Source organism: Chiloscyllium punctatum, chromosome 36 (assembly GCF_047496795.1).
Source record: "Chiloscyllium punctatum isolate Juve2018m chromosome 36, sChiPun1.3, whole genome shotgun sequence".
NCBI lineage: Eukaryota > Metazoa > Chordata > Chondrichthyes > Orectolobiformes > Hemiscylliidae > Chiloscyllium > Chiloscyllium punctatum.
In genome coordinates this window covers 68021009-68046045 of record NC_092774.1, presented here as the reverse complement: position 1 = coordinate 68046045, position 25037 = coordinate 68021009, and the positions used below count along the sequence as shown (strand labels likewise).

The 25037-nt window shown below is 45.4% G+C and overlaps 3 protein-coding genes across 4 annotated transcripts in view; 2 read left to right on the top strand and 1 right to left on the bottom strand.

Annotated features, from left to right (window-relative positions):
* The window catches only part of LOC140460632 (uncharacterized), a 1198404-nt gene that overhangs the window by 823842 nt on the left and 349525 nt on the right, over positions 1-25037 (bottom strand). The gene's annotated exons all lie outside the window — the stretch shown is intronic.
* The window catches only part of LOC140460630 (uncharacterized), a 569010-nt gene continuing 551250 nt past the window's right edge, over positions 7278-25037 (top strand). The window contains exons 1-2 of one of the 2 annotated variants that reach the window (XR_011954251.1): positions 7278-7391; positions 17348-17718. The gene's annotated coding sequence lies outside the window, so the exon portion shown is untranslated. Of the gene's footprint in view, positions 7392-17347; positions 17719-25037 lie in introns of those variants that run through there. The other variant, XM_072555241.1, reaches the window with a different exon arrangement.
* Positions 13914-17198, top strand: LOC140461052 (uncharacterized; the record flags this gene model as incomplete). Its single annotated transcript, XM_072555835.1, has 1 exon — positions 13914-17198. A coding segment is annotated over one exon (867 nt), but the record flags the coding sequence as incomplete, so codon positions are not given.

The window sequence follows — 25037 nt, the reverse complement described above, 5'->3', positions numbered from 1 at the left end:
CGAATGGCTTTAGACTATCTTTTGGCCGAAAAAGGGGGAACTTGTGCTCTGATTGGTAAAGAATGCTGCACCTTCATCCCAGACACCTCTTCCATAGTGGAAGATAAGGCAGAAATCATAAAGAAAAAGATAAACAATACAAGACAAAGTGGAGATGAACTCCGAAAAGATGAAGGATGGGGATGGGAATGGGGTAACTGGGGATTGACCGGGTGGGAAAATGGTTCGTGAATTTAGGCTTTTATGTGCTACTAATAATTGTAGGCTTACTGATAGGGTTTAATGTGTTAAAGTGGATAATGACTGAGCTGGTAATGTCTTTGGGAGGACAACAACCAATAATGGTCATGACAATAGCACAAGCGCAAGAAAGAGAGAGTAACAAATTACTCCTAGAGTTTAAAAAAAGACAAACTTAGAAGGACAGAAATGACTAGATTGTGAACCTCGACACCACAGGGTGAAAAGAGGGCAGAAAATAAGATTGTAACAACAACAAATGGTAAAGAAAAGAAATGGGGGAATTGTTAGAAATGGGGTAAAGTGTTGTTTTTGCAGATATAGAAAAAGCATACAGAAAAGGGGTACAGCAAGAGAACTATTCATCCTGCAGGTATTTAGGGACTTTTCAGTGTATAATTGTGGTTAATTAAATACTAACTTTGGTGTGTAATTACTATAACAAAAAGTTCTTTTTGTAAAATTATGCTTTCAGCAAAAAGCTGAGATAACCGAAATGCTTAAGCTATACAAAATGATACAAGTTAATGAAATGTCTGAGGATGGAATGTACCAGCAGAATTGATACAAAATGTTAAACCAGATCTAGATGTATTGTCGACAAAATAAATGTATGTGTCAGCATTTACAGAGAGGAAGGTTGCCAACCTGGGGAAGGGGGAAGTAATAAGGGTGGAGCGCAGCTGGGCAGTGGTCTGGTACAGTGAGAGAGATTGGGTCATTAGGAGTCTGGAGAGATGACTTCACTCAACTCAAAGGGAAAAACTGTACACTAACCTGAGTTCTAATTTGCTCATTTGCTGATACAATTGAAGCCCTTACTTGCAAGTTCATAATAAATTGTCTTGTTTCCAGCTTTGGTGGTCTCATCTAAATTTTATTGATTTTGTTTCTAAAATATCAAAAAGGACAGCAAAAGCTTCTGTTGGTATGCTAATGGGAACAGAGTCGCTGAGCTAAGTGTGGTACCTTGGAAGATGAAAACTGTTAGTTCATGGGGGAACACTGAAGTGGCAGAGATGATCTCAGTTTTTACGTTGGCAGACAACAGAACTATTCCTATTAGAATTGGCAAGTTAGAGGCTATAGAAAGGGTAGGACTTAAACAATCAACATTGAGAGGGTAAAGGTACACAGGAAACTATTAGGATTGAGGACAGACAAGTCCACTGGTGCTGATGGCCTACACCCTGGGTCCCGAAGGAAGTGGCAGCAGAGATAGTGAACTCATTAGTTACAATATTCCAAAAACCTCTTAACATGGGAAAGATTCACTGCGTTTATTTAAGACTGAGATATATATATGTTCCTGATTGTCAAGAGGATCAAAGGTTATGGGAAGAAAGCTGGAGAATGGAGTTGAGAAATATCTCAGCCATGATTGAATGGTGGAGCAGACTCGATGGACTGAATGGTCTAATTTCTGCTCCTGTGTCGTATGACCTTACGGTTCCATTGGATTGGAAAAATGCTAATGTAACACCTGTATTCAGAATGGGAGGGAGGCCATATGTGGGAAATTGCAGACCAGTTCGTTGAACATTTGTTATAGAGTCATAGAGATGTGCAGCACGGAAACAGACTCTTCAGTCCAACTTGACCATGTCAAAAGATATCCTAACCTAATCTAGTCCCATTTGCCAGCACTTGACTCATATCCCTCTAAACCCTTCCTATTCATCTACCCATCCAGATGCCCGTTAAATGCTGTAATTGTACCAGCCTCCACCACTTCCTCTGGCAGCTCATTCCAAACAATCACACCCTCTACATGAAAAAGTTGGCCCTTAGGTCCCTTTTACGTCTTTCCCCTCTCACCCTAAATCTATGCCGACTAGTTCTGGACTCCCCCACCCCATCGAAAAGACCTTGTCTGTTTATCCTATCCATGCCTCTCATTGTTTTATAAACCTCCATAAGGTCACCCCTCACCCTCCGAACCTCCAGGGAAAACAGCTCCTGCCTATTAAGCCTCTCCCAAATGCTCCAACTCTGGAAACATCAGTGTAAGTCTTTTCTGAACCTTTCAAGGCATCAGGTAGGAAAATGGGGGTGATGAGCAGTCTGGATCGAATGATGCAGCAGACTTGATGGGCTGAATGGCCTAATTCTGCTCCTATATTTGTGAACTTTTGAACTCTGGAGCAGGCAGGACTTGAACCCGATCCAGGGTTAGGGTCACTACCTCTGTGTGACAAGACATCCATAAAAATATCAAATCCTCCCCATCGGGGAATTGCACCCCCAGTCTCCTGAGTCACAGATGGGGATACTAACCACTGCACTACCGAGGATGCTGGACAGTTGCAAGATGATGGGGATAGGGGTGGAGAATAGGTGGGTGCTTCAGGAACTATTATAGACATGAAAGTGTGAATGGCATCCTTATGTACTGTGTAAAAACAAGGAGTGCAGATGCTGGAAACCAGAATCTAGATTAGAGTAGTGCTGGAAAAGCACAGCAGGCCAGCAGCATCTGAGGAGCAGGACTAAGCCAGCCAATGATCTGACCTGTGCCACACAAGCCACAGTCCCCCTGGAGTGTGACCAGACGTATGTTCAGGTGGTCGGAAGAGATCCAATTCCCAGTTTGACCTGGAATTTAATCCCCACAGGCACACAGGGAGTGGTGGTCCACTTGCTCCACATGTGGGAAGGGATTCACTGAGTCATTCAAATTCAAACACATCATTGACTTCCTACTGGACAGAAAGGATTAAACTTCTCAGCAACAACCACTTTTTAAAAAGTTTCATTTTTATAGTCGTAGCGAGAATCACAGTTTCTCAAACTGTGGGCCAATACTAGTGATGTTGAGAGACCAGGTTTGGAATGCATGGCCGCCCAGGTAACAATGGTTGCTATGGGGCTCACAGTGATGACTGAGGGGCCTTTAGATGCTCGGTTGTTTCTGTGTTGTTGATGAGGCTTGGCCTCATGGACTGCTCTCTGAAGTCAGATTCAAAAGAAGTTTTGAAAATTATGAGAAAAATCATTCCCAGAAAAGACAGTGAAAAACTGTTCACCATGGGAAAAGCATTGAGAATAAGATTGCAGATTTCAAATCCATTACAAGGAAGAAAATGTGATGTGAGAAAGACATTTCACACAGTGAGTAAATAGATCTGGAAGACATCGCATGGAACAATGGTTGAAGCAGATTCAGTTAAGAGCATTGGAAAATTATTTGATGACAAGCAATGTACCAGTTTCCAAGGAAACGTCAGGAAAATGGCCCAACATCAGAAAGCTCATTTCGAGAGCTGCATGGACACGATGGGCTGAATGGCCTGATTCTGTGATTTAGTAATTCTGTGGTTCATAATTGGTTATCAGGTCTTCGTCAGTTGTGAACGTCAAGCTAACATCTGCTATTTTGTATGGTCAGTCAGATTGATGTTTTATAACTGCAGGGATTGGGACTAGGACCCCAGGTATTCACAGTATGTCTCAATGATTTAGATGAGGGAACTAATTGGAATTTGTCACAAATTGCAGATGACACGAAGCTGGGTGGAAGGGTGAGCTGTGAGGAGGATACAATGTTATTTGGATAGACTGAATGAGTGGGCAAATATATGTCAGGTGCAGTTAGTGTGGATAAACGTGAGGTTATCCACTTTTATAGCAAAAATAGAAAAACAAATTATTTGAATAACTGTAACCTGGGAGATGGGAAGGTTCACCAAGAACTAATCCAAGATGGAGGACTGGAAAATTTGTGGCTGTAAGAGCTGCTCCTTTTTTGAGGTATTTTCAGTGTTGGAGGCGATTTCCTTGAATTCCAGGAGCAGCAATTAATGTTTTATATGCTGATGCATTGTTTTGGAACTTTAGAGTAAAAGAATCAAGACAACAGCAATTTCAAAATGGAGAAACACAGCCAAAGGCAGCAAGCATATGGTCTGTAAGGGAGAGAGAGAGAGAGAAAGAGAGAAAGAAACGTATACTATTAACGGATACAGCAGTGAATCTGCATAGTTACTGCCTTTGCTGTTTGAAATCATATATCTCTGGACATCTTGGAAAAATTAACAAACAACAAAATTAATAGCTGATCTTGGAGGAACATGTGTAGGAGAGCTCACAGCACAGGAACAGATTACTGCATAGTTTTTAACGTGTACCTTGCCGTAAGTCTGCAGTAGTGAAGAGAGTGGGTGCTTTCTTGATTATATGTTTTGAGATTTTAGAGGTTCACCAGCGAGTCCACAACAGGGAATGGCTAATCACCTGCTCCAGGCACAGGAAGGGATTCATTAATTCTTCCAGCCTGCAGACGCACTAGCGGGTCCACACCAGGCACAGCATGCTCACCGACTCTCAGTGCGGGAACGGCATCACCTCCTCCTCCAACCTGCGGAGGCACCAGTGAGTTCATGTGACATCACAGGGTGATTGAAGGAACAAGGGCCGAGTGCCATTATCGATTGGACTATCAACCCAGTTCTGGAGACTCCTCGGGACTCCTGGGTTTTAATCCCACCACAGCAGATGGCGGAATTGGAATTCAGTCAGAAATCTGGAGTTCAGAATCTAATGATGAAATCATTTTCTGGGGAAAAAAAACCCTCTGATTCACTCATGTTGGAGTCTGTCTGCAACCCAATCTTGAGTCAGATTGGTTCTGTTTCCAAAGTAGGGATTTATAACATGTCACATGGATTGACTGCCTGAAGATTGTGTGCTTTTTGAGCAAAATATAATGTATCTGCAAATAAAATTCTGCAATTACAATTTCACCCCATAAACTCATGTGTGTGCATGCATGAGAGCGTGTGTGTTTGTGCATAAGAGCATGAGTTTGCATTTGACCATGCTTGGTAACGTGTGTGAGTAATGGGTACAAGCCTGTGTGAGTGGGGTCACTTATAGTGTGACATGAAACCAAGGTCCCTGTTGAGGCCATCCTCATGGGTTCCGTACTTGGCTATCAGTTATACAACACACATTGGAGAGGGCGGGGTGGGGCTTGTCTTTCAATTTGCAGAAGGAGGGAGGCTCTGGATGCCGTGATCCAGGGCAAACACATCCTGGAGGACATTCGTTCAGAGAGATGGAGCTGGAAGCCAGGCTGCAGACATGTTGAGGGTAAAGTGGGAAAGTTAACCAGGCACTTTATTCTGGGAGACGGTCATTCCCTTCTGGAGAGAGCCTTTTGTTTGCATCAGTGGACAGGGTCAGGAGGGTGTAAGTGCAGGTCTGGCAGGTAAAGGGGATCTGAGCGAGGGCTGCAGGTGGGAGGAGCTGACTGGTTGGGCAGTGGGAGTAAAAACAACATTGGGGACGGGGAGGTGGTGGTAAGGGACAGAACAGTGACAGGGATGGTCTCCGTTCTCTGCAGTTGTCAGCAGGAGCACAGATGGCATTGGTGTCTGTTTGGTGCCAGGATTCAGGAACCGATGTGCTCATGGCTGGAGAAGTGGGAAAGGGAGGTTGCAGTGGGTGTGGTCCAATAATGTCAGGAGGAGAGAGCCTCTGCTGAGGGCACACGAGAAGTTAGAAACTACTCGGACAAAACAGAACATGTAAGCTCTGGGCAGCACGATGGCTCATTGGTTCGTACCACTGACTCACAATGTCAGGGACCTGGGTTCGGTACCAGTGTTGAGTAGCTGTTTGTGTGGACTTTAACACGTTCTCACCCTTCTGTCTGCATGAGTTAACTCTGGGTGCAGTTCAGGGTGGATCGGCCGTGCTAAAGTGTCCACATATGTGCAACTGAGGGTTGGTTAACCATGGGGAACTGCAGGAAAAACGAGTGGGTCTGGATGGGATACTGTTTGGAAGGTCAGTCTGAATTTTATGGGCCAAATGGCCTGTCTGGATTATATGATTCTACTGCATTAGCCAAGCATTTATTGAGAAACAATTGCCTCAGGTCTGCTGTGGGTGGAGTGGGTTCCAATTCATGAGACACTGACACCAGTCCTGAGGAAGGTGAGATTTGTACTGTCAGTCCCCCAAACTTTTGGTCCTCATCCACTCTCTCTCCTCACACTCTGCACTTCCCAATTCTCTGTGCTCAGCCTTCTTCTCTCTCTTCCCTTCATTTTCTGCACCCCACCCTCTGTCCCCTGTCATTTTCTCTCTCTCTCTCTACCCCCACTCCTCTGTCCATTCTCCCTCCCTTCTACCATTTTATGCTTTCTCGTGCCCTCTTCGATTGCTGTATCTCTCTCTCCGGAAAGAGAGAGAATCGATAGTGATGACTCTACCTGGAAGACAGGGGTGCGCAAGAAATGGCTGATCTTCAAAATTAAGAACAGCTAAAATGATATATTCAGAAACATTGTTAACGTCTAAAAGCATATTAATTTATTTTTTAAAAAGCTGCACTCATGTTTCTGAAACTTGCATTAAAATAGACGCATAGAGTCATACAGCACAGAAACAGATCCTTCAGTCCAACTCGCCCATGCCCTCCAGATATCCTAAATTGATCTAGTGACCCATTTGACAGCATTTCCCCCATATCTCTCTCACCCCTTCCTATTCAGATACCCATCCTGACCCTGATGCCTTTCAAATGTTGTAATTGTAGCAGCCTCCACCACTTCCTCTGGGCAGCTCATTCCATACACACACCACACTCTACATGAAAGTTACCCCTTAGGTCCGTTTTAAATCTTTCCCCTCTCACCCTGAACCTATGCCGCTAGTTTTGAACTTCCTCTATCCTGGGGAAAAGACATACAAAGCCGGACGAAATTCAAAAGGAATAAAATGTCGATCCACAGGGAAAAATAAAATTGTGGCTGCAGCTTTTTTTCTCCAATTGACATTTGGACGCTTAAAATCTGTCAGTATCGCCAGCACCCCCACAGAGCGTACTGCGCATGCTTCTCGGTGTCAGCGACAACTGCGCATGTACTGCGGTGTCAGCAACAACTGCGCATGTACTGCGGTGTCAGCAAAAGCACTGAGCATGCTCGTCGCTGTCCGCGGAAACAGCGCTTGACTTCCTTCTGAAGGACCAATGGTGAGACCCGGAGGACCGGAAGGAGCCTGGTCCTCCTGCCATTCAGAACAGCCTCTTTGTCTGAATGCGGAAGTTGGGCTGTGAGTTTCTCAAGATGCGGTTGTTCCTCTCTCCCTTTGAATGAAGATTGAGCTTCACCCCAGACTGCAACTCTGTCCAACATCTGTGGGTGCGGCACTCTCTTTTCTCACCCACTTTTTCATTTCTTTTTCGTTCTGGGATTCAGTTGCTGACTTGCACGAACTAAAGGGAAAGGGAGTGAATCCAGGGAGGGGACAGACTTTGGAAAAGTTGGTCCACGTCTGTGTCTCAATTGGCAAACGCACAGCAAATGCAGTACCACAATGTAAAGTTAAAGCCTATTGCTTTAAAAAAAGGCAGAAAGGAGATGCATGGTTTAAATGATAATATATTGGTATGTGGAGAAAGTGAGGACTGCAGATGCTGGAGATCAGAGTCAAGTGTGGTGCTTGAAAAACACAGCAGGTCAGGCAGCATCCGAGGAGCAGGAGAGTCGATGTTTTGGGCACGAGCTCTTCATCAGGAATGATGTGTGGATGTACAAAGGGTCCTCAGCGTCCTTCTGCACTAGTTGTCAGACAAGTGCAGCAAGCAGTCAGCAAGGCAATAGGAATTGAGTTCAAAAATGGGGTTGACTTCCTGCAATTGGGGTGGGGTGGGAATGGAGGGGGTGGTCATTGAATATATTCAAGGCTGAGGTCATCTGACTTTTGAACAACAAAGAAGTGGATGGTTATAGGGGAAGGCAAGAAAATGGTTTTGAGACCATTACAGGACCATACAGCACAGAAATAGACCCTTCAGTCCAACTAGTCCATGCTATGTTCGCAAACTAAACTAATCCCATCTACCAGTGTTTAGCCTATATCCCTCTGTCACAAAGCTGGTCCTTTTTCTAAAAGCTGGTCCTTCTTTTCAAGGATACTATGTCCTTGGTTTTTTTTCAGAGTGGTGGTAAAGTGGCCCCGGGCTCCAAAATGGGCCAGAAGTGAAAAGGGTATTGGTCGGCTTTTTTGTTTACACGTCAACAGATGAGACTTTAGGCCCAATCTTTTATGTTTTCGAAGTGACCTGCATAATGAAAGACAAGTGATCTGTTGTGAAAGCTGAGGCCTTGTTTGAGTGAGTTCAGCAGTGGACTGTGTGGAGAAAGGAACAGCATAATTAAGTCTAGTTTTGAGAGACTGAGTTCTGTGAGTATTCTATATTCTGTTCTTTGTCTTTCATTCTGTATTCTTGTGAATATATTTATCTGTTTTAAATCCTGGTAGTCAACCAAGCTAACTTCGGGTAATTTTCACTGTGCACTTACTGAAACAAATAGCAAAGTTATGGTCTGCGCTGCCTGCTTAAGAATGTTTTGAGTGGTCTGGCCTAGTCCATAACACCTCCAAACCTTTCCCATTCGTGTCCTTATCCAAATGTTTTTTAAACGTTGTAACTGTACCTGCATCCCCGCTTCCTCTGGACATTCATTCCACATACGAACCATTCTCTATGGGAAAACAAAGGTGTCCCTCGTGTATTTTTAAAATCTTTCTCCACTCACCTTCAAAATTTGCTCCCTAACCTTGAAACCCCCACTCTAAGGAAAGGAAACCCGTCATTTACCTCATCTATACCCCTCATGACTTTATAAAGCTTGATAAGATCACCTCTCAACCTCCTATGCTCCAGTGAAAAAGGTCCCAGCCGATCCACCAAGATGTAGGTATATTCATATCCAGTTCAATGTTGGTGCAGTCTTGAAAGACCAAATGGCCTACTCCTGCTCCCAGTTCTCTCTCACGATGTCCAGGACAACAAGAGACCATAAGACCGAGGAGCAGAAATTAGGCCATTCAGCCAATCAGGTCTGCTCCACCATTCAATCATGGCTGACAAGTTTCTCAACCCCATTCTCTTGCTTTCTCCCCGCAACCCTCAATATCCTTGATACACAAGAACCTATTTATCTCTGTCTTGAATATACTCAGTGACTTGCCCAACACAGTCTCTGTGGCAATGAATTCCATAGGTTTCGCACTCTCTGGCTACAAAGGTTTCCCCTTTATCTGCGTTCTAAAAGGTCTTCCCTTTACTCTGAGGCTGTGCCCTTGGGACCTAGTCTCTCCTACCAATGGAGACATCTTCCCAACATCCACCCCTGTCCAGGCCAATCAGTATTCTGTATGTTTCAATTAGAACTCCCTAGCGTGGGCTGTAAATCAGCGTAAACCAGACCCTTCAGGATGAGGTACAGCACGGATTAGGTTCAGCAAAGTGAGAATGGAGGGAGAATGTGTGGGATGGAGATTTTCAGCGTTTAGGAAATAAGAGAGGAAAGAAAGTTCAATCTTAATTAGAATTGAACGGATGGGCTGATGGGGGCTGATGGGCCAAGGAGTGGCAGATAAAGTTTCATTTAGATAAATGTGAGGTGTTGCATTTTGGAAAGGCACATCAGGGCAGGATTTACACACTTAATGGTAAGGCCATGGAGAGTGTTCCTGTATCAAGAGACCATGGAGTGCAGATTTGTAGTTCTGTGAAAGTGCAGTCACAGGGAGACACGGTAGTGAAGAAAGCGTTTGGTGGCGCTTGCCTTTATTGATCAGAGCATTGAGTACAGGAGTTGGGAGTCATGTTATGGCTGTACATGACATTAGTTAGGCCACTTTTGGAATACTGCATTCAGTTCCGATCTGCTATGTTAGAAAGATGTTGTGAAACTTTAAAAGAGTTTGGAAATGATTTACAAGGCTGTTTCCAGAGTTGGAGGGTTTGAGTTATAGGGAGAGGCTAAAAAGACTGCGGCTGTTTTCCCTGGAGCGTAGGAGGCTGAGAGATGACCTTATAGAGGTTTATAAGGGGCATGGATAGGAGTCCAAAATGAGGGAGAGAGAAAAAGAAATTTACATTGCAGTGAATCTGCACAGTTACTGGACATTGCAGTGCATCTGGGAAAGGTTAATGAACAGCAAAATTCACAGCTGACCATGGAGGAACCTGTGTCGGGGAGCTCACAGAACAGGAACAGCGAAGTGTATAGTCTTGAACGTGTAACCCAGCTGTAAGTCTGCAGTCGTAAATGGAGTGGAGTCTTTCTTGATTATATGTTTTACTGACATCTGTCTCTTGATTAAATTAAAAAAATATAAACCACAAGTACTGTGTTTGCCCGGAGCACTTTTTTAGAGCAAAAAGACGGTGCTATTTTCTGGGTCTGTAGATTGTGAAGGAGCAATGGTGGCGTTTGTGAGAGTGATATGCTCTTCCTGTCAGATGTGGGAGATTAGGGAGAGTTTACATGTTACTGGTGATTATGTCTGTAGTAAATGTGTTTGTTTGCAAATCCTATTGGATCGCGTGGATAAGTTGCAGTGACGGTTCGAGGTAATGAGGAATTTACAAGACCTGGGGATATGATGGTTTGGCAATGATAGGAAGGGAGAAAAGCCGCAGCTACATTCAGGGAGATGGGTTAACTCCAGGAAAGGTAGGAGGGGTAGGCAGGTAGTGTAGGAGTCTTCTGTGGCTGTCCCCATTTCAAACAAGTCTGCTGTTTTGGAAAATGTGGGGGGTGATGATCTCTCAGGGAACATAGCACGAACAGCCAAGTTTCTGGTCTCGAGACATGCTCTCATGCAATGAGGGGTACGTCGGGTTCCAAGTGATCAATTGTGATAAGGAGCTCTCTAGTCAGAGGTACAAACTGACGCTTCTGTGGTTAGCAGCGAAAAATCAGAATGGTGTGTCGCCTCCCTGGTGCCAGGATCAAGGATGTCTCCTAGAGGGTGCAGAATGTTCTCAAAAGGGAGAGGGACCGGTTGGAGGTCATTGTACACATTGGAACCAATGACATAGGAAGGGAAAAGGATGCGATTCTGAAGGGAAAGTGTAGAAAGTCAGGCACAAACTTAAAAACAGAGGTCCTAGAGTCAAGAAAAATCTGGATTACTGCCAGTGCTCTGAGCTAGTGAAGGTTGGAATAGAGTGGATAGAGCAGATGAATACATGGCTGAGGAGCTGGTGCATGGGAGAAGGGTTCACATTTTTGGATTATTGGAATCTCTTCTGAAGTAGATGTGACCTGTACAAGAAGGATAGATTGCACCTGAATGTTGGAAGAGAGCTAATATACTGGCAGGGAAATTTGCAAGAGCTGCTCGGGAGGAATTAAACTGGTAAGGTGGGGTGGGTGGGGAGGTACCCAGGGAAATAGTGAGGAAAGAGATCAACATGAGACTGGTACAGTTGGGAAAGGGAGTGAGTCAAACAGTCAGGTCAGGAAGGGACAAAGCAGAGAGCAAGGTAGGACTAACAAATTAAACTGCATTTACTTCATTGCAAGAGGCCTAACAGGGAAGGCAGTTGAACTCAGGGCATAATTAGGAAGATGGGATATGTTATCATAGCAATTACAGAAACGTGGCTCAGGGATGGGCAGGACTGGCAGCTTAATGTTCCAGGATACAAATGCTACAGGAAGGATAGAAAGGGAGGCAGGAGGTGAGAGGGAGTGGTGTTTTTGATAAGGGATAGTATTCCTGTTGGACTTAAGGAGGATATTCCTAGGAATACATCCAGGAAGGTTATTTGGTTGGAACTGAGAAATAAGGAAGGGATGATCACCTTATTGGGATTGTGTTGTAGACACCTTCATGGTCAGTGGGAAATTGAGAAACAAATTTGTATGGAGATTTGAGTTACCTGTAAGAGTAATAGGATGGTTATTGTTAGGGATTTTAACTTTTCAAACATAGACTGGGATTGCCATAGTGCTACGGGTTTAGATGGAGAGCAATTTGTTAGAAACAGACCTAAAGGACATGTTTTCATGCAGAAGGTGGTGCGTGTACAAATTTGCCAGAGGAAGTGGTGGGTGCTGGTACAATTTTGACATTTAACAGGCACCTGGATAGGTATATGAATAGGAGGGGTTTAGAGGGTTATTGGCCAAATGCTGGCAAATGGAACTAGATTAATTTTGGATATCTGGTCGACATGGATGAGTTGGACCAAAAGGTATGTTTCTGTGCTGTGTCTCTCTCTGACTCTGGCTTGCCACTAACATTTGCCACGTCTCTATGTTCAGTTTCTTTCTGGTGTCGGTGTCAATACCTTGTTGTCTCATTCCGACCCCACCTCCCCCCGGATTGACAATGATGACTTTTGTAATCGCTTTTTACAGACTATCTGAAGATGGAAGTTCCAAAATCAACAGCTTATGCTTGACTCTCCTGCTCCTCGGAAGCTGCCTGATGTGCTGTGTTTTTCCAACACTACACTTTTCGACTCTGATCTCCAGCGTCTGCAGTCATCATTTTCACATCAATGTCTGACAGTCATTCAATCCATCGGGACAGCACAGATTTTCAACTATGATTCTGTGAGATGGAGCAATGCTTTTTGGTTCCTGTTTCATAATGTTTTCAGCATCAGTGGGACTGGATGAGAGACCCTACTGTTGCAGTGCACTGAGTGTGGAGCCATAAACAGTTATACGGCCTGGAAAGAGGAATTCACACCGGGGAGGGGCTGTACACACGTTTGTGTGCGGCTGAAACTTCAACCATGGTGAAACCCGAGGAATCCTGCCCCATGGAGAAACTGTGGAAGTGTGGTGACTGTGGGAAATGCTTCAGTTTCCCGTCTGCCCTGGAGACTCATCGGTGCAGTCACACTGGGGAGAGACCATAAGACCATAAGACATAGGAGTCGAAGTAAGGCCATTCGGCCCATTGAATCCACTCCGCCATTCAATCATGGCTGATGGGCATTTCAACTCCACTTACCCACATTCTCCCCGTAGCCCTTAATTCCTCGAGACCAACAAGAATCTATCAATCTCTGCCTTGAAGACATTTCGCGTCCCGGCCTCCACTGCACTCCGTGGCAATGAATTCCACAGGCCACCCACTCTCTGGCTGAAGAAATGTCTCCGCATTTCTGTTCTGAATTGACACCCTCTAATTTTAAGGCTGTGTCCACGGGTCCTAGTCTCCTCACCTAACGGAAACAATTTCCTAGCATCCACCTTTTCTAAGCCATGTATTATCTTGTACATCCCTAGTAAGTCTCCCCTTAATCTTCTAAACTCCAACGAATACAATCCCAGGATCCTCAGCCGTTCCTCATATGCTAGACCTGTCATTCCAGGGATCATCCGTGTGAATCTCCGCTGGACATGTTCCAGTGCCAGTATGTCCTTCCTGAGGTGTGGGGACCAAAACTGGACACAGTACTCCAAATAGGGCCTAACCAGAGCTTTATAAAGTCTCAGTAGCATAACGGTGCTTTTATATTCCAACCCTCTTGAGATAAGTTGCATTCACTTTCTTAATCACAGACTCAACCTGCATGTTGACCTTTAGAGAATCCTCGACTAGCATTCCTAGATCTCTTGTACTTTGGCTTTACGAATTTTCTCACCGTTTAGAAAGTAGTCTGTGCTTTTATTCTTTTTGCCAAAGTGCAAGACCTCACATTTGTTCATGTTGAATTCCATCAGCCATTTCCTGGACCACTCTCCCAAACTGTCTAGATCGTTCTGTAGCCTCCCCACTTCCTCAGTACTACCTGCCTGTCCACCTAACTTCGTATCATCTGCAAACTTCGCTAGAATGCCCCCAGTCCCTTCATCCAGATCATTGATATATAATGCGAACAGCTGTGGCCCCAATACTGAACCCTGCGGGACACCGCTTGTCACCGGCTGCCATTCCCCTGCCCCAAGTGTGGGAAGGGCTTTACCAGCTCCTCCAATCTGCTGGCCCACCAGTGGATCCATACTGCGGAGAGTCCATTCTCCTGCCCCGAGTGTGAGAAGAGCTTTGCCCAGGCCTCGACTCTCGTGGCCCACCAGAAGGTCCACACTGGGGTGAGATTCTTCCCCTGCCCTGAGTGCGGGAAGGCCTTCAGCAAATCCTCCAACCTGCTGGCCCACTGGCGGGTCCACATCGGGGAGAGGCCGTTCTCCTGCCCTGAGTGTGGAAAGAACTTTACCCGCTCCTCTGACTTGCTGGACCACCAGCGGGTCCACACGGGGGAGAGACCGTTCAGCTGTCCTGAGTGCAGGAAGGACTTTACCCAGGCCTCCAACCTGCTGAGGCACCAGCGGGTCCACACTGGGGAGAGGCCCTTCAGCTATTCTGAGTGTGGGAAGGCCTTTGGTAGTTCCTCTGCCCTGCTGAGGCACCAGCGGGTCCACATGGGGGAGAGGCCATTCCCCTGCCCTGAGTGTGGGAAGGGCTTTACTCAGGCCTCCAACCTGCTGAGGCACCATCGGGTCCACACCGGGGAGAGGCCGTTTGCCCGCCCCAAGTGCAGGCGGAGGTTCACATCATCCAGTAACTTGCAGAGACACCAGAGGGGGCAGCAGCAGATTCCGCCAGCGACACTGATGTGGGTCACCCCCAGGACTCAACCTTCTGCCCGTTCTGACAGTGGGTGCAGTGGGAGCGTCAGCGAGCTCTCTTTGTTTTCTGCTAGACAGCACCCCCACACCCCTCCCATCTTCCCCCAACCCCAGGTTGACTCACGGGTGGCACAGTAGCTCAGTGATTAATGCCACTGTGTCACATCGCCAGGCACCGGGGTTCGATTCCACCCTCAGGGTGACTGTCTTTGTGGAGTTTGCACATTCTCCCCCCATGTCTGCAAGGGTTTCCTCTGGGTGCTCCCACAATCCAAACATGAGCAAGTTAATTAACCAAGCTCAATTGTCCCAGAGTGTTCAGGGATGTGTAGGTGTGGTGTATTGTTTAGGGGGTAATGTAGACTAATGGGGTAGGGGAATGGGTCTGGGTGGGTTACTCTTCAGAGGGTCAGTGTGGACTTATTGGGTTGAAGGGCCTGTTTCCCTGTCGGGATTCTGTGAGCTTTGCTTGCAGTGCTGCTCACTGAGCCCGGGACTGCACGTTCCCACTGAAGTGATCCGCACAAACCTCAGATGGCATCCAAACCAATGTACCAAACTAAAGGGGTAGCCATGGGCACCCGCCTGGGACCCAGCTATGCCTGCCTCTTTGTCGAGTACGTGGAACAGTCCATTTTCCTCAGCTACACCTGTTCCTCCAGTACATCGATGACCATATTGGTGCCACTTCATGCTCTCATAAGGAGTTTGAACAGTTCGTCATCTTTATCAACACCTTTCCCCCCGACCTCAAATTCACCTGGACCATCTCCCTTTCCAGGACCTCTCCATCTTTGGCTACCGACTAACCGTGGACATCTACTACAAGCCCACCGACTCCCGCAGCTACCTAGATTACGCCTCCTCCCACCCCACCTCCTGTAAAAACACAATCCCTTATTCCCAATTCCTCCGCCACATCTGTTCCCAGGATGACCAATTCCACCGTAGAAAATCCCAGAGGGCCGCCTCCTTCCAAGTTCGCAATTTCTCTTCCCACATGGTCGACAATGCCCTCCAGCACATCTCCTCCACATCCTGCAACACCGCCCTTGAACCCCACCCCTCCCAACCGAACAAGGACAGAACCCATCCCTAACCGTCCTCACCTTACACCCCACCAACCTCCGGATACATCACTTCAGCCTCTGCTACCTACAAACGGACCCCACCACCAGGTATATTTTTCTCTCCCAGCCAGCATTCCAGAGAGGCCATTTCCTCTGCGACTCCCTCGTCAGGTCCATGCGCCCACAACCAGCCCACACCCCACTCCTGGCCCCTTCTCCGCCACCACAGGAAGTGTAAAACATGTGTCCATACCACTCCTCTCACCTCCATCTTCGGCAAGAGACCTTAACAAGCTGTAGTAATGGACTCAAAGTATGCGATCATATTTATCTCATATTTTAGAGACATGGTAACTAGATTTAGCCTGTCTACAATAATTATATATAAAGAGGAGGGGATCATAACACATGTAATGGAAAAATGAATAAGGAATGGAAGGGGTGAGGGGCGGACTGGTCGCTAAAATAGTGAAATGGGGGGATTTCATTCACACCTAATTTAGAAGTATGTATGAAAATATAGAGACTGCAGTACTGAACATGACAGTAAAATGTCCCTTTCAGAAAGCAGCATGTGCAAGAAATCAGACAGAGATCATAAAATCCCGACAGTGCAGAAAGAGGCCATTTGTCCCATTGAGCCTGCACTGACACACCAAAGAGCATCCCACCCAGGATCATCCCGTTCTTCTGCATTTAGTATGACTAATCCACATAACCTACACATCACAGAGCAATTTCGCATGGTCAATCCACCTAACCTGCACATCTTTGGACAGTGGGAGGAAACCCATGCAGACAGGGAGAATATGCAAACTCCAGACAGACACTCACCTGAGGCTGGAATTGAACCTGGGTCCCTAGTGCTGTGAGGTAGCAATGCCAAGCACCGTGCCACCACAGTATGATATAAAATTTAAACAAATGCTCTAAGCTGCAAATTTGTCCATGTGAAGAACTTACTGCAAATGATTTGAAGCAAGATCCATATGAATTGGTGTTTTGGGAGAGATCCAGAACATATTTCATTAATGATTGAAAATCTTCAACCTTTGGAATGGTCTGCAAGAGAGAGTGTTGGAGTCAGATTCAATTATGGCATTCAAAAGATAGTTCGATCATTAAGCTGAAAAGGAAAGTAATCCGTGTTCGGTGAAGAGTAGCACTGGATACTGTGGTGATTATAATTAGTTCAGTCAGGTGAGTTCCCTTATTGGGGGTGTTCACCTGCTCTTCTTAACATTTCACTTCAATAACCTTAAGATTCCCAATATCTGTCGGGTGCTTTCTCTGTTCAAGTGTCTCAGTGTCAAATTTTGTTTATGAATTGTTCCTCTGATATCTCATGAGAGGGGCTATGATATTAACAGTGGTATTTAAATAGTTGTGGGTCACAATGTGCCCAAGTGAGAAAAAATAAACTGACCATTCTTAAATATTCATTTTTAAACCATGGAAATAAAATTAATGTTTGGAAAATATACAACTTGTCATGTATGAAGAAGATCAGAAATAGGAATGGGAATAGGGAATTGACTGTTGAGATGCTCTGTCTTTCATCACCATCCATGGCTGATCATTTATCTGAATTCCTTTTCCTGCACGTTTTGTTTTCCATGTCTTCACCTGATGAAGAGGCTACACTCCAAACGCGTGCGATTTCAAATAGACGTGTTGGACTATAGTTGTGTGATTTATGACTGAAAAAAAATCGAGTATGTTATTACACACACTGGAGCAGTGGGATTTAAACCTGAGCCTCAGGGCTCGATGGGAGACTACAGCTGCATCACAAAAAAAACCCTCTGTAGTAAATAGGTCCTCTTCTGTTGAATGAGAGGAAACACCTTCCTCCTCAACATGAGACATGACCACTGTCCCCCCACAGCCCATTACAGTAAATTGAGCCCATCTCCTCTTGAATGAATGAGTGAGAACACCTTCCTCCTGAACCCCTCGAGCCCATTGTAGTAAAGGGGCGGGGACAGTGAAGAGCCTGCGAACCTCTCCACCAATCCCAAAGGCTGCGGTCGGTGCGGACGAATCGGAGAGCGACATTCCGGGTTGGTTCCTTTTTAACTGCAAAGCCGGCCGTTATTGGTCAGGTGGAGTAAGGTGCGCTCTGATTGGGCGGGGCGTGGATGACGCGGATCACTGAAGGAGGAGACGGAAAGAAGAAGAAAAACAAAGATGGCGGCGCGAGGCTGCGGTTTTCTCATCGACTCAGCGGGCGGTTTCTGACGGAGGGAGGGGGGCAGACAGGCATCGTTTACCTCAGAAAATACCTTTAAAATACATTTCAAATTAAAGTCGGAACTTTTCAAACAAAAGTTGTGAAGAAAAGGAGACAGTCCCCGGTGGTGGGGGGTTTATTGTTTATTTTTGTATAATTTCCGGGGCCCGGGAAGGGGGAGGTGACGGTTACCGGGTGAACGAGAAAACAAATTAAAAATGTCGGCGGTGGAGGAGAGAGAGCCGGCGCCCGCGGCTTCTTCGGCGGCGGCCGGAGCCCAGGAGCTCAACAACCCCCCGGAGCTGGAGGAAGGTCCGAGCTCCAAGAAGCGGGGGGTCCGGCTGGAGGCTGGATTTGCTCAAGGCTTGTATCTATTAACTTATTTAAATGGTACCTACTGTATGGGGCTATGGTTTACATTAAAACCCGAGGATCATGTCAGAGTGTTTGTTTATATTGAGCAGTTGTAGTTGGTAAAATACACTCCCTGGAGGAGCACCTTCTATGATGCTGCATTTCTTACCTTCTGCCCTTCCCCCATTTGTTATCTCACATCTCGATTTTACATGCTTTTTGGTCAAATTTTAATTTCACATTAATCAGCCTTGGTATTCACTGTATTATTAATTAATCTGTTGGAGTGTTGTAAAACAAAATTAATGGTGTAATTTCATTTATGATGTCTGAGTTTGACATTGAATGTGCAGGTGTGAATACCAGTAAGTTGTAAAAATAAATCAAGAGCTTGTCCTTTTTTAACAAAAAGAGGAGTTTAATGATATTATTGGCATTGCTTCCTTTGAGTATGATGATTCAAGTCTGACCAACAAACCATTTCATGCAGCCAATTAAAGTCTAATTAAAGTCTAAGAAAGTAATTCTGGCAGGCTAAGATTTATACAACCCAAACTACGATTGATTATCTTGTGTATTCTTACCTTTAAGCCGTATCGGAAGGCATTGCGTGGCAGTTTGAGACTGAAACATGGCTGGAAAGAATGTAGATTGATGAGGAAAATCAAATGGCAGTGTCTGGGGCCACAATCTATCAATCTGACTTGATTGCATGAGTGGTGGTTCTTCAAAAGCACCTTCCAAGCCATGACCTCAATTACCAAGAACAGACAAGTGTGAACACAGGATTCCGACTGCAAGATATATCGCATTGCTTCTTTGTTATTGACCAAAATGCTGGAACTCACTCCTGAACATTGTTGCAATCCACATCATATTTGTGAAGCAATTTAAGAGGCAGGTCAGTTTGGGAAGAGTTGTTGGCACAGCCAATGATATTCACATCTCGTGAAATAGTAAGCAAAGAGCCCAGGGTGATTGATGAGGAAAGTCAAAGTGGCAGAGTCTGGGGCCACAATCTATCAGTCTGGCTTGATTGCATGAGTGGTGGTTCTTCAAAACCACCTTCCAAGCCATGACCTCAACCACCAAGAACAGACAAGTGTGAACACAGGATTCCGACTGTGGAATATAACGAATTACTTCTGTTATTGACCAAAATGCTAGAACTCACTCCTAAACATTGTGGTAGTCCACGTCATATTTGTGAAGCAATTTAAGAGGCAGCTCAACACCACCTTTTCAAGGACAATTTGGGAAGAGTTGTTGGCACAGTCAACGATATTCACATCTCATGAAATAATCAAAGAGTCCAGGGTGTTGGAGGCTGTATGTTAGCATGGAAAGAGGATTGGCTAACTACCACAGTTGTGGTAAGGAGCATGATCAGGATGGCAACTTGTAACTAGTGGTGTACCACAGGGATCAGCGCTGGGGCCAACATTATTTGCAATATATATGTAAGAATTACTTGGATAAGTAAAGTGAACGTACTATTGCTAAGTTTGCAGAAGAGATAGTTGATATGAAAGCAGGTGGTGAGGATGACATTAGATATCTGGAGAGGGATATAGACAGGTTAAGCAAATGAGTGAAAGCTTGGCAGATGGGAAAATGAGGTAATGCAGTTTGTCAGGAGGTGAAGAACTGAATATTAAATGGAGAAAAGTTTAGAATAGAGGAATTTGGAATCACGTCCATGAATGTCTTCATCCAATTTCAGTGAGTAATAGGGAGGCAAATGGGAGGTTGGCCTTTTCAATAGAGTATAAATGTAGGAAGGTTATAGTAAACCTATTTAAGGTCTTAGTCAGGCCACAACTGAATACTGTGAACAGTTTAGGGCCCTTTACCTGAGGAAGGATATATTGGTATTGGAGGCAGTCCAGAGAAAGTTGACCATGATGATATCAGGTATGCAAAGAATGTCTTATGAGAAGAACTGAATAGGTTGCGCCTGTGCTTATTAGAAGTTAGAAGAATTAGAGGTAACTTATTGTCACGTACAAGATTCTGAGGAGACTTGACAGGCTAGATGTGGAAAAGTGAGTGAGTCTGGGACCAGAGGAAGTAACTTCCAAATAAGAGATTGCATTTTTAGGACAGATTGGGATTTCTCCTGAGGGCAGTAATCTGTGGAACTTGATACGACAGAGGGCTGTTGAGCCTGGGTTGCATTCAAGGCTGAGATAGTTTTTTTATATATCAGTAAGTGAATTGAGGATTATGGGACAATGGCAGGAAAGTGGAGTAAATATTTACCAGAATAATCGTGATCTGAGTAAATGGCAGAGTCAACTCAATGGGCTGAATTGAATAGTAATTAGTAATGAGGAAAAGGATACAACTGGCAATTAGAGACCAGTCAGTGTTGGGAAGCCTCGAGATTGTAGGGAGTTGGTGGCATTTGGGTATTGTTACTGGATTTAACATCTGGAGTTTCAAATTGATGCTGCTATGGCCCCGATGCAATTTGAAATCAATTTATGTATCTGGAATATAAATCTTATCGCTGCTTTGGTGATCTTATCAATTGTCATAAGTACCTATCTTGTTCACTCATAACCTTTTTTAAAGGAAGGAAATCTTCAGTCTTCTCCCAATTTGGTGAATGTGTAACCCTTGATCCAAACACATGTGGTTGAGTCTTAACTGCCCTCTGAATTGGCACTTGGCTTTTCTTTGGGAGACAAAGTGTCACGTTCCATGAATGAATAAAGAAAAATATTCAGGACAAGGTTGTCAATGTCACTGTCAGTGAAGGGAAGATTGTGATCTAGTGATACTGGTTAAGCAGCCCTGAGATCTCGGTCTTCTGAGAACAAAAATTAAAGTCCCATCATGGATGCTAGTGGACTTTATTTTCAACGAATAAAAAGATCTGGAAGTGAGAGTTTGTCTCAGTACTGGCACCAGGAAACCATTATTGGCTAAGACAATGAATTACAGATGTTGGAGATCAGCAACAAAAGGCACAATTGCTGGGGAATCACAGCAGGTCTGGCAGCATCTGTGGAAAGAAAACAGTTTAGTGTTTTGAATCCAGCCTAATTTTGAAGGGCCACCGGACTCAAAACAGTAACACTGTCGTCTCCTCATAGATGCTGCCAGAACTGTTGCTTTTGTCCAATCATTACTGATTGTCGTGAAAGTGTTCTTTAAGGGAGGGAAATCTACCATTCAAAACCCTACGCACGTGTGTGCACGCTCACATCATGTGACTCCAGACCTACTACAATGTGGTTGACACTCAACTGCCTTCTAGCGTGTAGCCAATTGCTTGGTCCAAAGGCCACGAGGGATGGTGAGCAAATGTTGGACATGCTAGCAACAATCCCATCCCTCAAAATATTTTCATATATATTATAAAGCATAGGTTAATGAAGGACAGCCAAAACAAACTGCTATGGGAAAGTCATGCCCAACTATCTTGATTTGCTTGTAGTTATAAATATTGTTTTAAAATCCTCTTCAGAGAGGACATTGGTTTCATCATTGTTGCAATACTGCATGCAATTCTGTGCTTTCTGCTACAGGAAGGGTGTTGTGAAACTTGAAAGAGTTCAGAAAACATTGACAAGGATGCTGCCAGGGTTGGAGGGTTTGAGCTACAGGAAGAGGCTGAATAGACTGGGGCTATTTTTCCTGGAGCTTTGGAGGCTGAGGAGTGACATTATAGACATTTATAAAATCATGAGGGGCATGGGTAGGGTAAATAGGCAAGGTCTTTTCCCTTGGGCTGGGGGAGTCCCAAATTAGAGGGCATAGGTTTAAGGTTAATGGCAAATGGAGTTTAATATAGATAAGTGTGAGGTCTTACATTTTGTATAGTCAAATCAAGGTAGGAATTTCATGGTGAATGGCAGGACCTTAAGGAGTGTAGTGGAACAGAGGGATCTTGGAGTACAGGTTCACAGTTCTCTGAAAATGGAGTCACAGGTAGAATTTTTTTGGCACACTGGCCTTCATCAGTCATGGCATTCAGTATAAAATACCAAATGCTTGCTTTCATCAGTCAGAGCACTGAGTACAGGAGTTGGGATGAATTGTTGCAGCTGTCACAGATTCCACACAACAACACAAGATGGGACCCTGCCCTCCCCTGACTGACTGTCCCTTTGCATAGCAGGGGGAAGACACCCCTTTCATTGTGATGATCAGGAAACATGCCATCCTTCAAAAAAAGGGCTGTGTTCACAAATATTTGGACAGAGGAAGGAAGTTGCAGTCTGGGTGAAGATCAATCTTCATCCAGAGAGAGAGGAAGAGCAGCAGCAGCTTCAGAAGTTCATGGTCCAACTTCTGAAAAGACCTTGTCTGATTTGCAGTTGTTTCTGGGCTTGTAATATCGTACTGCAGCATATTGTAGATCTTCAGTAAGAGTGTCAATACCGCACGACAGAGGTCCATTTAGCAACTTGAGTCCATATGAACTCTTCGTGGAGGTATGCAGTCTGCCCCATAACCGTGTTGGTTTACAGTTACATATAGATCCACACAAAGATCTTTGGGATTGAGAGGAAAGAATGTTCCACAGTAACTAGAGTTACGTTCAGATTTTCTATCATGGACTGACTGTGATGACCTTTGCAATCACTTCACAGGAATATTACAAGAGAAGAATTTGGCGGCAGAAATCTCAGACCAAACCTCACATCACAGTCTGACAGTCACTTGATTCACAAGGACGTGGATATTGATGGCCTTGAAAACAAAGGGGAGAAGGTTTGTCTGCTTTGTTAGGTTTTAAACGTCAGTGTGACAAGAAACTCAGAGTCTCACATACCCATACACCAGAGTAGTGACTGTAACATGCTTTACAGTCTGAATGAGTGTTCCAATTATCAGAGGGTAAACCAGTAACACCACACACAGGCTGTGAGCGTGAGCGAGTTTTCAACTGATTGTTAAGGTCTGAGACAGATGAGGGCACCTGCACCATGGAGAAACCGTGGAAATGTGGAGAGTGTGGGAATGGTTTCCCTTCGCCATCTGCACTGGAGATTCATCGGCGTTTGCACACAAGGCAGCGGCTGTTCACCTGCACTCAGTGCAGGAAAGGCTTCACTCAGTTACACTCCCTCCTGGCCCACCAGTGTGTCCACACCAGCAAGAACCCGTTCATCTGCCCCATGTGTGGGCAGGGCTTCACCAGTCACACTACCTGCTGCCGCACCAGCGGATCCACACTGGGGAGAAGCCGTTCACCTGTCCCGTGTGGAGCAACGACTTGTGCGATTCCTCCACCCTGCACAAACACCAGCGCATCCACACCAAGGAGCGGCCGTTCACCTGTCCAGTGTGTGGGAAGGGCTTCACCCAGTCATGCAACTTGGGGAGACACCAGCAACTTCACAAGTGAGATGGCACAGGGATTCGGGTTGGATTCTGCTGTTACCATTGCTGAGAGTCACATCTTGAACCCTGTTTAGTGGGTGAAGTGGGAGGAGTAAGGGGTTCCTTTATGCTGACTGGCCGCGCTCTCACCCACTTTACTTCTAGTGGGAGCTGACGCTCTCTGAGCCTGGGATTGCACCTTCCCTACGGAAACAGTCCACAGAAGCGGCTGAAGTGCAGGTCGATCTGAAATAGATACATTTGTCTCTGTCCCATTGAGTCTCCAGCACAGTCGATCCAATTGGCCTCTGTCAGTGTTTATGCTCCACCTGAGCGTCCACCCATCCCTTCATCAGCAAACAGGTATCCCCTGCTTTTTGAAAGTTCACTTTACCCCCTACCCCACCCCTGCCCAAGCCTGTGCCAATTCTTAATCCTAACTTAGACCTTCTATTTATTGCTGATGCCTGGTTTCAGTCCCTGTAGTCACCTCCCATTCATGTGTCCATCCAGATACACCTTAAGTGTTGCTAAAGTGCCTCTTTCCACTCCATCCACTGGCAGTGCATTCCAAGCATCCACCATCCAACTGTGTGAAAAATCTTCCCTTTCAATTCTCCCCCAGACTGTCCCCCTCTCACCTTGAACCTGTGCCCTCTTGCAGTTGACGTTTCCACCCTGGGGGGAAGCCTCTGAGTATCTTACTGACTATCTGGCCCAACACCAAACATCCAGAGAATAATCCACACAGACCCATTTCCCTATCCCTAATAGTCGACAATTACCCCTGAATAACGTACCTAACTTTCACATTCCTGAACACTGTGGCACAATTTAAGCATAGACAATCCAACTTAACCTGCCAATCTCTGGGCAGTGGGTAATTTAGCATAGCCACTGCATCCTAACCTGCACATTTGGATTGTGAGAGGAAACCGGAGGAAAGCCATATCGACACAGGGAGAATGTGCAAACTCCACACAGACAGTCACCTGAGACTGAAATCAAACCAGTTTCCCTGGTGCTGTGAGGCATCAGTGCTCATGATTGAGCCACCATGCCGCCCCCGTCCAGCCAATCTGTGTGTCTCATCATTTTGTTGAGGTCATCCCTCTGCCTCCATCTTTACAGTGAAAATAATCCAGGTTTATCCCATCTCTTCTCATAATGAGACCTCCAGACCATGCAATGCCCTAGTGAACCTTCTCCATAGCCAGTATCCATATCCTTCCGGTAGTGTGGCAACCAGAACTGCACACAATATTCTGAATGTGACCGGAATAAATAGCTCTAACATAACTCGCCAACTCTTACATTCAAGGCAAACGTGCTGTGTGCCTTCTTGATCACGTTACCCGCCTGTGTTGCCACTTTTGGAGATCTATATGGTCAGATCCCTCT